The following is a 15,702-nucleotide window of genomic DNA, read 5'->3' on the forward strand; positions in this document are numbered from 1 at the left end:
ACTATCGCTCAGTTCGAATGGGTCATCAGTACCAGCTTCGTTATCACAGCCTTCACAGTTTACTTTATCCTGACTCAAACATTTGGTAAACATTTATAGTCTAAAATGCAAATATAACAGTAGCAGCTACAATGGGACAGCAAACCACAGCAACCATACAAAATTCAAAGTATGCAACAGATCTCCATGTTGTACTGGGGTTCAACTTGAAGGTAAAAACTAAATCTTAGAAAAACTAATCAAAGCCCTGTTTGAATGCGACATTGGCGAAATTATGTGTTCTACAAAACTATTGCACTTAAAAATAGCATCTTCTAATAGCAATCATAATCTCACTGCTCACAAATACATGTGCAAACTAGTTGAACATATTAACCTGTCACAACACAAGAAAGTATTATTGCAATTAAAGTCATCACATTTAGCAAAGTTAATAAAAAACTGTATATGTGCTACAGGATTCATATCAGTCACCTATTAGAAAAATATTCATTCATCCCACTTTCCATCAAAAGAAAGAAAACAAAACCTCAATGACCTCGAATCAAAAGGGACTGTTTTATCTGTCAGGAAATTAATCTTCATATTATGAGTCAAAATGTACAGACAAGTTTCTTTCCTCGTACATTATCAGAGTGCATAGGCTCAACAAAGTGGTTCTAAAGAAATGACTATGGTGCAGAATCTGTGCTCCATATGTAGAAACTGCGCTTACTCAACATACAGCAAGTGCAGGCATGCCAGAGTGAGAAAGGCGTTTCTTTTTTTAGTCTTTTTGTGCAGCAAAGGGAGATTAAGTGGATCAGGGAGGAACAGATCATCAAGGTAGAAGACTCACAGATCCCTTGTTAAATAATGAACCTATTATGAAACAATTTTGTAATCTTTTGTGAATATGCTATTGAGACAGACAGAATCTACCAGGGTGAAAGCATTTCCAGGCTCCAGAGAGAAACTGCTAAAAATGCTTCTTTCTAAAATGGATCCGGCTCATTCAAGGTCAGCAATTTTCTGTTGCATCCACAGGTTATTGGGATGAAAATCAGGAACTCCTGTTATGATTATTCCTGCCCAAATCCTTCCGTTTCCTCAATGGCAAAGATAAGTTTTTCCTTCAGTTGCTCATAGCTTTTATAAGGAGGGAGATCCAGACGATTGAAGCTAAATAGAAAAAACAACAGAGTCAAAGTTACTCTTCTGACATTTTTTGTTGTCTTTTACTGCATGTGACAAGAAAAGCTGAGGTGCCCGTTCATTTATGATATGACGTCATTTTGAGCAAAACAAAATAAATAAAATATTCTCACCACGTGTGACTTCGTGGAAGCCAGTTTTCTTTCCCCACTTTCTCAATGCAAAACTTTTGTGGACCATTGCTTCCTATTTACACATACAAGAGAATTGTATGAGAAAAATCTCATGACTGTGCAAAAAAACATTTGTTTTATACATCTGTATGGATTTTACACACCCATCAAATCAGCAAAGCCACCCACAGGAAGTCGGCAGGTGCCGGTGACAAACTGCAGGAGTCTCATTCGTTTTTCGTTGTCCATCTCCTTCACAAACTGCGAAACAAGTCATTTTTGTTCCAATTAGATAATTCAGATAAGAAAAATTGATAAAGATTTGCACATTTATGCAGCGCTTCCAACAACACATACTTCCAGTGCCGTTTTAACAGTATATTTTACTCTTTACATGCCAAAACACTGAAAACATTATGAAACTGGCGTGAATACTTTACATACATGCCAGTCAGCCTTACCTCCCACTTTCTGAAAACTACAATCAATCTGAGAAAATAAATCTCAAACTGTACCTTTTTTTCAAAAACATTTTCTGCTTTGCTAAGTTTGACTTAATCTTACTATAGAAAAGAAAAGAGATTATATTACAAACTGCTCCAACACATTACTGTTCATAGATTTTTTTGTCGCTGGGTATTTTTTTAAATGAAAAAGCATGAAGGTTAGGTCCACCCCAAGACCTGTGAAGATTTGATTCCTTGTTACATTAACAAATATAACAATAACAGAATATATATTTTCAGAACAAACCTGCCAGAACCAAAGGATTTGCTTGCTGCTCCGAGCATAATGTCTATAAATCGTGTTTCTCTGCCAGTCCACCAGGTCGATCTCCTGCATTCCACATAGCATTACCTAAAAGCAAAACATAGAATACATTGAACACCTCACCACCATGAAAAGACTACATTCAAATTGGTGTTTATGTTGCAGGAAATAGTGCTTTACTTTATCTTCTATTATGGCAGAATCAATAAAGACAGATTTAATTGAAGATTTTATCAAATGCCGTCATTGTATGTAACTGCTCCCCCTAATGTACCAAGTGTCTAAAGTATATATTAGGCAAGTTTTATTTTTAGGGCAGCAATAGTGTTTGTTGTAATCTGACTGTATTCACACAAAAAAGGCCTAAAAATACACATTTTAAACTGCTTTACAGTTCATTTTACAGTTACCACAATAAATACTTCAAAATATAATATTATTTTAATCCGCAATGAATGACAAGCACATTTAAAACATCCTACTTTTTAAAAATGCCTGGGAAAAACACCCATATAGCTTTGTACCTCCAACTCCTTTGCATCAAAGTACTGAAGGTACTGCTGAGGAAGAACTTCATTAAAGCCCTCAAAGAATGCCTGAGTCTGCTCCTCCACTCCTCTGGACAGCCTCCACTCTGCCACCAACCTGCATTAAAAAAAACCCCCAAAAAACCAACATAATTTACTTTTGTAACAGCAAAACATGATTAGTAAATAGGAAATGGGAAAAATGCAGCTGTACCTGATGTATTCCTCCTTGTTGTCTTCAGTAACTGGAATGTTTCCTCCATCTGGTTTCAGCTCATGAGTGCTGACCTCTCCCAGGATTTCCTTATCAACAGAGAAGAACATCTCCAGACCGCATTCTTCTATGTTATTGTCCCTGCAAGACATAAAACCCACTTTATTAACCAATTCAGTTTAAATAACCGTAGCAGTTCCTCTAAGGTTTTACAGGTATCAATAAAATGTGAAGGGTGAACTCAGTGGTACAGAAGAACCTCTAACTCATAAAGAGAAAATGGAAAACTTCATACTAAACTAAGAATTCCAGGTTGATGTATTAAGTGCATGGATCCATTGTTGTAGCTGTTTTTTTTTCAGCCAGAAATAGAACATGCTTCTAATTCAAAGAGGTTACAAAAACCTTAAATAGTTTCTTATCTGCAGAAAACTAAGCTGGACACCATCAGAATTTATAGACTGAACATTAACATGTAGTGACCTCAAATTGTCCTCACTAATTATGAGAATCAACAAATGTTAAAAATGTGCTGGTTAATCAAAAACTTGGGAGATATTAAATAACAATAGTTGTATAAAAATCCAGAATGAATTATTAAAGTGCTATTTGGTTCACATTCAACAGTTACATTTTGAAACTATTTGACCACTTACTATTTCAGAAAATCTAGGTTGGCATAAAGATCATATAAGTTTTATGCCAGAATCCTTTAATTTTTCAGACTAAGTTCTTCATAGTGATCAGCCCTTATTTATATAATTTTAAACTATAAATATAAAACCTCATTATGAATTTATAACAGACATTTTTACTGTGGTCAGGTGTTAAAACCTGCGCCATCATTGCTCAATAGAATAAAACATAATCTAAAAATAAATATAATTTCACAGTCTATTTTCTTTTACCAGACCTGGAAAATACACAAATTCTATGGTTTTCCAGATTATTATGTTCAAATGTACCTCAGACACACTATATACATGAACTACCTACTTGATCCAAATGAGTGAATTATAAAATTCAGGGTCAATGGACTCCAAGTCTTTAAGAGCCAGCGGTTTGTTCAAAATGCGCTTGTAGAAGGGCAGCGAGAAACCCGTGTCAATAAACTTTCCATGGAACAAGGCCTGAGGAAAAAAAATAGAGAAACAAAATACACATTTAGTGACTTGCAAATTCAAATTTATTAAGCCAATAATTTATTTTAAAACCTATAGAAAAGTGTACCATGGCAATGAAGCGGCCAATGAATTTAAAGTATTTAAGATGATCCGGATTGATATAAGAAGCCGGGTTAATCTGAAGACAGTAGTTGTCCTTTCCAGCGTACTCGAACAAACAGTACATGGGATTTAGCACTTCATGGGAGAGCAAGAAGAACCATTCTCTGAAAACATCAACACAAATTACAAAAATATATTAGCAATCATAGGTGATGAAAAGCAGTGATATAATTTCTTAATGATTAAGATTTCAACGAAACATCAAAGCTTATATTACATCACAACTTTACATCAACATTGGGTGTTGTCAACAAAACTTGTAAGTAAGACTTTTCACACCCAATTAGTCACACCTGTAAAAAAGACGCACCTGTATTAAACATTTCAGAGGTATTACCTGGCTACGCCTCCATAGTCCAAGCCCTCCTCTCCAGGGAAAATGATCCACAGTCTCCGCCTCAAATCTTGTGGGTGAAAACTCATGATCTTTGAAAGCAAGTCCGAAAATGAATCCACTTACGTAATTCATGTACAAACAAGAAAAGACCAATTGAATACCTCGAAACTTGACAAAAAGACAAACTCTTACCTGCTGAAATGAATCCTCAAACAAAGTTTTTCTGGAGACGGTAATCTTGATATGCTGAGGCATAGATAATTGCTAAGAACAAACACAAAACACATGTGTTCTCAGATCCAATAGATTTTTTTTCCATCTCTGAATAATAATATAAAATATACATTAAAAAAATAGTAAAGCAGGAAAAAATCAATTAACAATCTGACTTGTAAACATACCTGACACCAGAATCTAAAGTATTGGACTTTGGCTTTAAAGTCCCGAACATAGGTGATCTGTGGCCCATTCTCGCTGTAAAAGTGGGACAACAAACATTTTTGCTGTGACAAGAACGGGAAGACCTGGAGGCAGATCTCCTTTACCAGCAGGATTACTTTAAATGTTATAAAAACAAACATACAAGGAAGATTTCCCTGTCCGAGGGTCGATGTAGGTTGTCGTTCTCCGGTTGTGGTCTACAAAGTAGGGAATGTGGTCCACAGTGAACCTCATCTCCCATCCTTCAGGCAGGGGTTTGTCATTTAGAAGACTAACGCATGCAAAGAAAACACACAAACACACAAGATAAGAAAATAAGCATGCTTTACAGTGAAGCTTAAATTATTCACACAGTCACGTATTTTCTGACATTTAATTGATTTTTTTGGATGAATTAATTTGGAATATTCTGTAGATTTTCTATTTAACCACTAAAGTTGATTTTATGCTGTATTGAAAATGCACAAAAACCATAAATAAATAATGAAATTCCTTTTTTTTAAATAAAAAAAAACATTGCATTGCCTAAAATGCAATTGCAAAGCAACTTTTTAAAAGTTGTAAAAGAAGGATCTAAAATGTTTCCCTTTATTAAGTTTCAAAGTAGACCTCATAAATTGAGCAACACATTGGCATGTTTCTGCTTTTTAGTGATTCAGAATGAACCCAGCTGTTACCAAAGACATAACACGATGCAATATGTACTTACCCCTGTGTCCTCGGGTCCTCCCACTGAGTCGTTCGAGTTGGATGATGAACAAAATATACTCTGCCATTGGTGTCTGTTCTCTTCTCTAAAACAAAAACATTTTTGTACATAAATGTATGTCAACTTACAGCTATGCATTCCTTCAACGGATCCTTATTATGTTTCTAAAACGTCAGTTTCTTTAAGGTGAACTCTTGTGAAAGTATATTTACCCCAGCCGTGTGGCAGTGGTCCCAGTGGGTCGAACTCTTTAGTGGATGTGGCTGCAAACTGGTCCTGCAGCTGAACCAAAAAGAATATGAATTAATAGTCACTATTAATAAAATAGAAACATAAGAGTAAAATTCTGATTTACCAATAAGTAAACTGATCTCACTGAAATTTGTAATCCTTACCTTATTGGTATATATTAAAAAAAACTTAGCTTATCTGAGTAGACAAACAAGTAACAGATAAGTAAGCAAACATCTTTAAGAGAATAAAATAATAATAATAATAATAAAAGGTCCATACTGTCTTGTCTGCTTTGAAAAACTTAGATCATCCAGCTTGGCTCACAATTTAGCAATTGTACTAATATAATTTATGGAGTCATAGAAACCTATCCTTAACTGAAGGTGAAAGTAATTAAAGTGATTGTTCTCACCCCGTAAATGAACCTCTGGTTAAACTGGTGCATTGCTCCCTGAAGCTGGCTGCGCTGGTTCTGCCATTCCTCATAATTGCGCACTGACTCCTGAGTGGGCCGTTGCCATGTTGTGGTTCGTGTTATGTGGTCAACATAGTACACTCTACCCATCGGGTCGACCCGTCGCTCCCAGCTGGGAGAAAAAGAAAGAAAAAATAATAATTTTAATTTATATACAGGTGTTTACAAGTATTTTTAGTTTAATTTAAAATGGCTGCAAGTGATTGCAGGCATTTTAAATGAGACTAAAAATATTTAGGATTTGCTATTTGGTTGAACAATGAAGTCAAATTCCTTGTTTCTGCACACAATATGGCCAATAAAGCAGATTCTGATATTTCAGGATTCAATAAGTAAAGCATAAAGCATGGTACCCTGTAGGCAGAGGCTCAGGTCTGTCCCAGGTTGTTCTTTTCTCAATGTGGTCCACATAATACACTCTTCCATTCTGGTCTACCCTTTGCTCCCATCTATAATACAATAAAAAATGATATTAAACAAATTCTGTTGCATTTCCAGTTAATAAAAGAAATAGAAAAATCTTACAAACCTAAGATCCTGGAACAATGAGGGCTATGGATCTTAAAGTGTATCAAGTTTATAACTATATAACCCTAGCTGACAAAAAGTAATCGTTGGTACAATTAAAAAAAAATAATTAAATACAACTGAGCTAAATTACTTAAAATCAAAACAGATATAGTACCAAAACAGGAAGTTGCTCCTTACCCTGGTGGCAACGGGGCGTTGCTAATGGCGTTGACTCTGGCAGTCGCGGTTGTAGCTGGAGCTGCTGTTACAGCGCCACCTGGTTTGGGAGCACTAGCTGTCTGTGAGGAAACGGCTGTTGCTGCTCGAGCACCTGCATCATCGGGCTGGTCTGAACCTCCGCTTGCAGATGCCTGAGAGGAACCGTCAGAAGCTGGTGCTTCACTCAGTTCACTGGGGGAAGAACTACTAGAAGAGCCTGCGACACAAAGATGATAAAGAACAGGGAAGAATAGCATATGGCATTCATTATTTTTGCTAAAAATCTCTTTAACTGGCATCTAATACTCCCTTGGTCAGTCAACAAAAACTAATAAATCAAAAAGTAGAATATCTGTCATTTGCTTTCTTTAAATATGATATTCATATTTTTAGCAGCTCTTTAGTATATGAAATTGTGTGTTTTCCTACTAGGTGAGGCAGCAGGTTTTCGTGGCGTAGGAGGCGGCGGCCTGGCGGGCCTAGGAGGACGAGAGGAAGTGGAGCCCTCTGCAGACGGAGAGGGAGAACCTCTATCGCTGACAGTAAGACCATTGGGTACAATCACCCAGTCATCTGAGTCACTGGACGGAGACGTGTCCCGGCTTGATCTAAAAGTACATGTTTAAGAAATATTATCTGGAACCTTATTGGAGAAAAACTGGAAAAAACAATTAACTCAGGTTTGGATTTTCAAGTAAAAGTTCACAAGACCTGTTGCTAGTGTTGCCATTTTGTTTTGCATTTCCATTTGTGAGAGGAGCTAGGAAAAAAAAGAAGAAAACTGTAACATCATGTATGACTATGTTAGATCATTTCTGATAATGAAATGATCTATTTCATAATATTAATAATATTTCAACTGATTTGCTTTCAAAGTGTTTAAATCTTTAAATCTTTATTAAGGACAGTGCACATTAATGAAAAATCAACACTACTGTATAGACTGTAAATGAGCCAGATTATAGCATAATTGCTAACTTCCATCTGTAGTCCTAGACAAGGAGACCCAAACAACATAAAGACATTATAAACATACAATCAAGAATTAACAAACATTCACAAAAACACAGTAAAAAGTTTAATAGTGCTATTACAGTTTAATTTAAAAACTTGTTTTTTTGGTTATATATTACATGGCAGTCAAATTAAAAACTACCATTTTAAATGCTTGTGTAGGCTGTCCTCAACAATTGAATGTATGAAATGCTTCTACTGCTCTCTGGAGGCAAATTAAGGTTATGCAGATATTTGAACTTTGACAAAAGTCCCCTAAATTGATTAAGCACAGTAAACCAGTTTAATCATTTATTCAAAGCCAATATAGCATTGACATTCTAATTGAAAAAAGGAAGTGTTGAAGTTCTCCATTATTTTTGCCATGACCTTGTTTGTGCTTGCCTTACCTTGCTCTCTCTCTGCCAGAGCAAAGGCTTCTGGGTCAACCTGCATGCCGTCCAGACAGATTGAGAGGTCCCCTACAATATCCTGAGGGTCTCTGTCGAAGGATAGCTGCAGCGTCTGCACCACCTCACACACTGGAATTAGGAGAAATCACAACGCTAAGAAAATGCTTCCAACAGCAACACGATAGCAACACTCAGACTTCAACTTAAAGATCAAAGTAGAAAAAGCATACAATGTTCCTCTAAGTCCAAACTTTTACAAAAGAATAAGATTAGAAATATGAAAAATGGTTGAGAATGTTATCAAACCACAACAGATAATGAGTAGACAGGCATGCCCTTTTTTATAAAAAGTGAAAACAGCCTCCATAGAGTGTGCAGCAACATTTAACTATACAGTTCTTGGCAAAACAGATGAAATATCCACAGATTAGTAACAGAAATGTCACTCCATAGATGGGAAGCTACTTATTTTATCTTATTTATTTGAACTCTTTACTCAACAAGTGTAAAAACATATGAAAATTATAATTTCACTGACGAAGAAAATTTAAAAAGGTGCGATATTTACAAGATTTAAAAAAATAAAAAGCATAGTTACGTGGAAGAAATTTTCAAATGTATACTCACATTTAAGATCATTGGCTTTGAGGACCGTACCAATGTCCAGAGTGGCCATGCCCAGCAGAATATCTGCTTTCAGTGTCTGATGACTCCAAACACGAAAGATGAGTTTGCTGACTGGAGTCACAATTCTGCAGGAATGCAGCACAGAGATAAGATTCAGTAAAAATCTGTGCTGAAGAACAGGTTGACTTTATAGCTCTGAGGCATTCATTCAACCACCATTATGTTAAGTGCAACTCAAACAGGTAGGTCCTTGACTGAGTATAACTTGAAAACATGTTGGTGTATAAGCTTCAAGTCTTTTTATGGGATTGAGGTGTTCTAATTGTGTTTTCAAGACTATTTAATTATAAATGAGTCAAAAATCAAATTGTCTTAATTTTGGCCCCAACTATCACAGAAATGATGCAATATGAAAGAAATGACAATACTATAGCCTTATTTTGATATTTCCAGGGTGTACTTTATCACATGTTGCAATATGTGTAATTTCACTTTGAACAAAATAATATGATTAAAGTTGTTCCATAAGTGAGCATCCTTGTTAACAGAAATCCTAAAGTCGAAGGTATCTAAGTACACATTTTCTGCATCTACAAATTAGGATTATAAAACCCATAGCTTAAAAGTAGATTGTAGAGACATTTACTTATTATTATGATGGCACATACTACATACATCTTGTGTTCATCTCAGAAATGTATGTGCCCCAAATTGTACAATTGTATCTTCGACTTATAAGAGGTAGAATTAAATAAAAACTGGAATTCCACAACTTCTATTATGATTACATCAGTAATCATAATTTTCACAATTACATAAATACATGTCTACAAAGCACATTATGTGGTCATAAAACATTAAAATATGTTCTTATTTTGAATGAATTCTATGCATAATCCAATAATTATTTATTTGAACTATATTAGAGAGAAATGTGTTAACAATTCCCAAGTTGAGTTCTAGTATTTTGGCTAGTAAAAAACTGGCTTCTGCCACAGAGACAAACAACATCAGTACTCACACAGTGATGGCCTGCTTCCATTTGGGACTGTGGGTGTTGTTGCATTTTTCTGTTCTTTTTGACTGGCCATCCACAGCTACCTCAACATACGGACTGGGACCAAACCAGTTCTTTTTGTTTTCCTTTAGCTTAGCTGAAAGCACTGGAAAGAGGAACACAACCATGAACTATAAAGAGATTGGGAGTAAAATTATGTATATATGATCATACTGCTTCAGAGGTTGTAATTGAAAAACATACGAGGACATCATTGTATTATTATTATTATTATTATTATTATTATTATTATTATTATTATTATTATTATTAATGAATATCATCATGTGAGTTCCAAACATTCAACTAAACAATTCACTGTACCAACCTCTGACAGATTTATTTCAAGTCCTTACACCTGTTACAATAATTTTATTACTATCTGTTATGTTAAATGTTTATTCTTTTCATGTATAATTGACTAAATTGTGTGTCATAATACCTGCTCAATATTAGATTATTAATAGTATTTACATTTGCTTATTTTCCAACACTGCAACCGATAGGCCCTCATGAAACAAAGGTATATCATCATGTACTATAATGTTGAGACAAATGTTAGAATCCTTATAAGATCACACTCTGATTAGTTTAATACTAGCAAGTAGTTATTATCTCAGTTCAGCTACATAGATGTTGTGAATTAAAGCTTACAAAGTGATCACCTGGGCTTTCCCTATAGGGCTTAAGTCATAGTAATTTTAATATATGTAAACTACTGAATTTAAATCAAATATTATAAAGAACAATATTTCTTGATATTTTCTGATTTACCATATAATAGATTTTAACAATCCAAACTAACCTAAAGCAACACATCTTTGGCCAGATTTATTGTCAAAGAGAAAATACAATATTTATTGCTTTCATAGTGTTGGTTAATATCTGGCTTCAAGTTTATTTGTGGCTCTTAAATTTGTTCAACAAATAACTTACCTGTGACTTGTAATTGTGCCTTCATGGTTCATCCATAACATTTGATTCTAAGTTGCCTTTAAAAATGAACCTGGAAGCAGAGACGACAGGTATTAATAGGTATTATATGACCCTGATTGCACCTAATCTATAGTTTGATCAAGTTTATTAGGCTGGTGAAATAAAGCCCTAAATCATAAAATGTTTATATACAATTGACAAGAAAATTATGATGTTTGCTGAAGGTACATTTGTAGCTTTCGACTTCAACGTCTTAATTTTAAATGCATCACAATGCACCTCACAAGGTGACTTGGTTTAATCTCGTCTATTTCTAGACGTTGTCTAGTCTCTTCCATAACAGAAAATCCCATCATCAACTAGTCGGACTAATTAGGTCTGACTCAACCTTCCTTCACTAATATTTCTTCTTTTGTATTGAAGTACATTATTTTAGCATCAACAAAATACCCGATCGTTTTATTGTTGGTGAGTTCAGTGTTTTAATAGCTGCTTTCCATCGTGAGTCAACTGTCATGGTACAGTAACAGATTCTTGAGAGGGAATAAATGGTTTTAAGATATGTTTAAGATTAATTATAAATGTCTTCTGATCTGGTCGTTTCATAGTGAGTTCAATCACCATCAGGAACTTTGCTTCGAGGTTCTGACCGAAACGAGGATAAGCTAACCATGCACTGGCTTTCGTTACAAATGCTACCAGCATCCGGGCTTTCAAGCTACTCCGATTGTTCAGTAAACAACTTTTAAATCAAACCAGACCAAATATCTTTACCTGTGAAGTACAGAGAATAATGGATGGTAAAAGGGCTTCGGTCTCAGCAACCCCAGAATTGTTGACAGTTACATTATCAGCCATTAACAGGGACTTCTGTATCACTAGCTAAATTCCACATTTCCGGTTAAAGCCTTTCAGAATAAAATAGTGCAGCCCTAAATAAAATGTACACAAACAAATAAATAAATAAAACTTCAACCCAAACCAATTATACGTACATTAATTGAAAACTTAACTAGATATCCGGTTATGTTTCTTTTTAACCATCTAAAACTTATTTTGTTTCGTTCTTACATGCAAGTAAAAAACTTACTTGTATTCACGATCGCTTTAATTTTGAAGGTAATCCCGATACGAAGCTGATGTCGTCATTTCACACATATTTTAAAACAAATAATACTAAATAAGAATTACCGTTTAATTTTAAGCATGCTTGAAAAACCAACTGTTCATTAATGTGATGTAATAAACACAAACAATGAGGCTTTACATTTAAGACTGCGCATAATTGTATGAGGAAACAGTCACGTGAGACATCCGAGAGTGACATCTCGTGATAAGCTACATGGTCTCATTCTGATCCCTTGGTCGTATCTTCCCTTACAATAAAAACAATCGTGAAATGAGTTGGCTTTAGCTAACAATAACCCTAACTTTTGCTCAAACAACATGTTGTCTCGCCTTCTGAAGGAGCATCAAGCGAAGCAAAATGAGCGGAAGGAGCTGCAGGGTAAGGAAAGCTGGATAGCTGTGATGCTAGCTCATGCTAAAAACAAATCTACAGATTTCAATGTTGATCATATGGTTTATTGTTTGTTTCACAGAGAAACGCAGACGTGAAGCGATCGCTGCTGCTACCTGTCTAACTGAAGCTCTGGTAGATCACCTGAACGTTGGGTAGGAAAAATTACCTCATGTCTTTCTTCATACATCTATTAAAACACAGAGATGGTTACAGCTTTAAACAACTTTGCATTCCTATGATTGGGGTTTCTTAACTCATCACTGTCCTTTTGACACTGTATATGTTTAGAATAAAAATTTATTTGACTCGAACAAAGACCTTTCAATGACCAATGAATGTGTCATTGACATGTTATTTCAAATGTTTTTTCATAGTTTGCTCATTTTGGCTAGTCAGTAATTTTGACTCGCCAGAAAACAACACTCTTACTAAACAATAACGACTTGCTTAGATTCAAGGATCGTTTTAGATTTTTACAGTGTACTGACAATCTTTCATGAGCCAGTTTCAGTTTTTTACTTGAAATGATTGAGCACACATACAGTTCAAACAAAAGTAGCTCTTAGTATTGTGAAAGATGTGAACAAACCAAGACAATTATCTTATAGAGCGAGAGCAGGATTTAATGGCTGTTGTTGCACTAGTTTGTAATGAAAAAGATAAAAAAAAATTGGAACATGGTTGGAGGTAAAGTAGCCAAGTGTTCACTGAGTCATTTCCCAGTCAAAGACTCAGTGGGTAGCTGATGGGCACAAAGCTAGTAAGCTCAGTATTTTTCCCTTTTTCCCTTTTTCTCAGTGTTGCTCAAGCATATGTAAACCAACGCAAACTGGATCATGAAGTTAAGACACTCCAAGTGCAGGCGAACCAATTCTCCAAGCAAACAGCTCAATGGATCAGCATGGTGGAGGGATTCAATCAAGCATTAAAAGTATGTTAATACTGTCAGATGTTTACTTCATTTTTATTTTTGCCATTAGCACATTTACCCTTACACTGAATGCCTGCTCCTTATAAATTAAATATACTGGAATATCTAAGCCAAAGGTTCTCCAACTTTTTAATAAAAAAGTACCATGTTGGTGAATATCAAACTTTTCAATTACCCCAGGGCTTACAAATCTTTTTATTTTGTGGCAACATTTTTGTTCTTTTTAACTTTCTTCCCTCTCAAACAGGAAATTGGAGATGTTGAAAACTGGGCCCGCAGCATTGAGATGGACATGAGAACAATTGCCACAGCTCTGGAGTACGTTCACAAAGGGCAGCTTCAGTCTACTTGCTCATAAGCATGTATTTTTTTACAGTACATTTGTTCCTGTATCTAAAGCTACACATGAATCCACCCCTCTGAGTGGAGTGAGATTGATATTTTACTGACAAATATTTGTCTGTTGTATTGGATGATGTAGTTCAGATGCGTTTCACTGGGGAAGCTTTGTTTTTAGCTTGAAAACTGGAAAGACAAAGTTTTTTGGGAGGGATAGAACATGAAAGTATTTAATAGGCAGAACTTCTGGTAAGTTATTCTTTAAAATATCTCTTTAAAAGAACTAATGACATATTTACATGTGCACCTCATCTCTCCTGTATGCACATCTGATATAAGTGAAGATTGAATTTCAGTTGTTGCAAAGGTAATTTTCAAATGTGTAGCTTGACAAAATTTATTTTTAATTTTTATTTTCATTAGACAAGTTATAATAAATGGACAGTTATCGTAAATAACAATAAAACAAACAATAATAGCTGAAGTTGTGTTTTCATTCTTCTCTCTTGACAACAAGAAGTACATGAAGGAAAAATGAAAAGAATAAATCTAAATGGTGGGAAGAGTTGGGAAGTATTTAATCTCCTACCTGATGTTTATGGGTGTGTTACAAAAGTGAAACACTGGAAATAGCCTAGATGTTTCTCTACAAAGTTTTGTAACAGAAACTCATGGGAACCACAATCTACAAGGACTGGATAATCAGTGGAATGTGTGACGTAAAAGTTATGTCCTAGAACAACCGGGTTCAGTGTACACTCACGTAGTTACAACACTATTTGGAAACTAATTAAGACTTTTAATCCTGCACTCAAGTATGAGCCTTCATGCCTTTGTTTTTATTTTACAGTTCTATATCTTTTTCACTAAGCAAACTGTAAGGTTTTGTTCATCTGCCAAGCAAGTCATTGTTTAATTTTTTTAGAAACAAAAAAAAAAATATCCTTCACAAACAGTGATGTTTGGAATCTACATAAAGTCCAGATTTGGATATTATAAATGTAGAAGTAGATATAAACTAAGTTTTTCCAGACACTGAAATAGTTAGGAAATAATTATTTACCACGCTCATAGTTCAACTTCTTAGTTTGTTGTTTCATAATTTTGGGACCACTCACCCAATAAAATTGAATAACCACCCTTTTTTATGAAAAAGAAAAAATAAATAAGAACAAAAAATTATCTAAAACATTTAATGTGACATATGCTGTTTAAATCAATTCAAAAGAAAACAAATCTGTTATAGTTGAACCCTGGTCTTCCAAATTTGCTCATTTCTATCATTTTGCTAAAGCCACAATTTTCAGAAATGTTACAAAGAATAAAGATTTTTATTATTTTTTTTTTTTTCAAATTAAGAAAGCTGCATGTTTTTTCAAGCATAAATTAGGGAGGCTGGCTAGAAGACAGCAAGGTACTGCATGATTTATTGTTCCTGCTAGTTTTCTTCTATTGCTGACAATAATCTACAGTATTAGCCTGAGTTGGCAAGACAGAAGATTTTTTTCTACCCAAAAAGCATGTAGACCTTGAATAAATGTTCCCAGTTTGTCTTGTGAATGTGTAATGGTCTGATGAACATTATGTTTTTGGGCATCAATACCAGAAGTTGTTTTTGGCATCAAAACCCCACAGATCTCTAAAGAAAAAGAACACACCAAAGGAAGACATAGTGGTAGCATCATGATTTGGTGTTTCTAGAAATTGAACTGTTTTTGTCAAACTGAAGAAGGCCATGAATAGTTCTAAATTACAGTCATCGTTTGGCCCAAAACCTTCAGATGTTTTCTTTAACGGTGAAAAAGACATCTTCACATTTGATGCTGATTTTATTTTTCAGCATCACAGTGAGTG

The 15,702-nt window shown here is 34.9% G+C and overlaps 2 protein-coding genes across 2 annotated transcripts; one reads left to right on the forward strand and one right to left on the reverse strand.

Annotated features, from left to right (window-relative positions):
• Positions 1–539: 539 nt before the first annotated feature.
• itcha (itchy E3 ubiquitin protein ligase a) lies at positions 540–11,948 on the reverse strand. The gene is made up of 24 exons (XM_055025249.1): positions 11,831–11,948; positions 11,057–11,126; positions 10,085–10,226; positions 9,064–9,188; positions 8,434–8,565; positions 7,742–7,790; positions 7,460–7,638; positions 7,010–7,247; positions 6,655–6,750; positions 6,239–6,413; positions 5,805–5,874; positions 5,593–5,677; positions 5,026–5,154; positions 4,844–4,916; positions 4,635–4,706; positions 4,443–4,531; positions 4,050–4,209; positions 3,816–3,949; positions 2,820–2,960; positions 2,603–2,723; positions 2,061–2,165; positions 1,472–1,568; positions 1,308–1,380; positions 540–1,161 (listed from the first exon to the last, which is right to left on the reverse strand). The coding sequence occupies exons 2-24, from the start codon at positions 11,079–11,081 to the stop codon at positions 1,062–1,064; spliced, it is 2,610 nt and encodes an 869-aa protein (XP_054881224.1). The 5' UTR covers positions 11,082–11,126; positions 11,831–11,948; the 3' UTR covers positions 540–1,061.
• A 376-nt stretch (positions 11,949–12,324) lies between these two features.
• On the forward strand, positions 12,325–14,326 carry bloc1s1 (biogenesis of lysosomal organelles complex-1, subunit 1). The gene is made up of 4 exons (XM_055025266.1): positions 12,325–12,563; positions 12,658–12,730; positions 13,377–13,509; positions 13,757–14,326. The coding sequence occupies exons 1-4, from the start codon at positions 12,503–12,505 to the stop codon at positions 13,865–13,867; spliced, it is 378 nt and encodes a 125-aa protein (XP_054881241.1). The 5' UTR covers positions 12,325–12,502; the 3' UTR covers positions 13,868–14,326.
• Positions 14,327–15,702: the final 1,376 nt, after the last annotated feature.

This window comes from Poeciliopsis prolifica, unplaced genomic scaffold, assembly GCF_027474105.1.
Source record: "Poeciliopsis prolifica strain line A6 unplaced genomic scaffold, Auburn_PproV2 SCAFFOLD003, whole genome shotgun sequence".
NCBI lineage: Eukaryota > Metazoa > Chordata > Actinopteri > Cyprinodontiformes > Poeciliidae > Poeciliopsis > Poeciliopsis prolifica.

Coding starts and splice junctions, on each gene's coding strand:
- itcha (XM_055025249.1), bottom strand. CDS start 11,081: ATGAAGGCACAATTACAAGTCACAG. Junction 7,248..7,459: donor AAAACCTGCTGCCTCACCTA/GTAGGAAAACAC, acceptor TTTGTGTCGCAG/GCTCTTCTAGTAGTTCTTCC. Junction 1,569..2,060: donor AAATCCTTTGGTTCTGGCAG/GTTTGTTCTGAA, acceptor CTTGTTTCGCAG/TTTGTGAAGGAGATGGACAA.
- bloc1s1 (XM_055025266.1), top strand. CDS start 12,503: ATGTTGTCTCGCCTTCTGAAGGAGCATCAAGCGAAGCAAAATGAGCGG. Junction 12,731..13,376: donor GTAGATCACCTGAACGTTGG/GTAGGAAAAATT, acceptor CCTTTTTCTCAG/TGTTGCTCAAGCATATGTAA. Junction 13,510..13,756: donor GATTCAATCAAGCATTAAAA/GTATGTTAATAC, acceptor CCTCTCAAACAG/GAAATTGGAGATGTTGAAAA.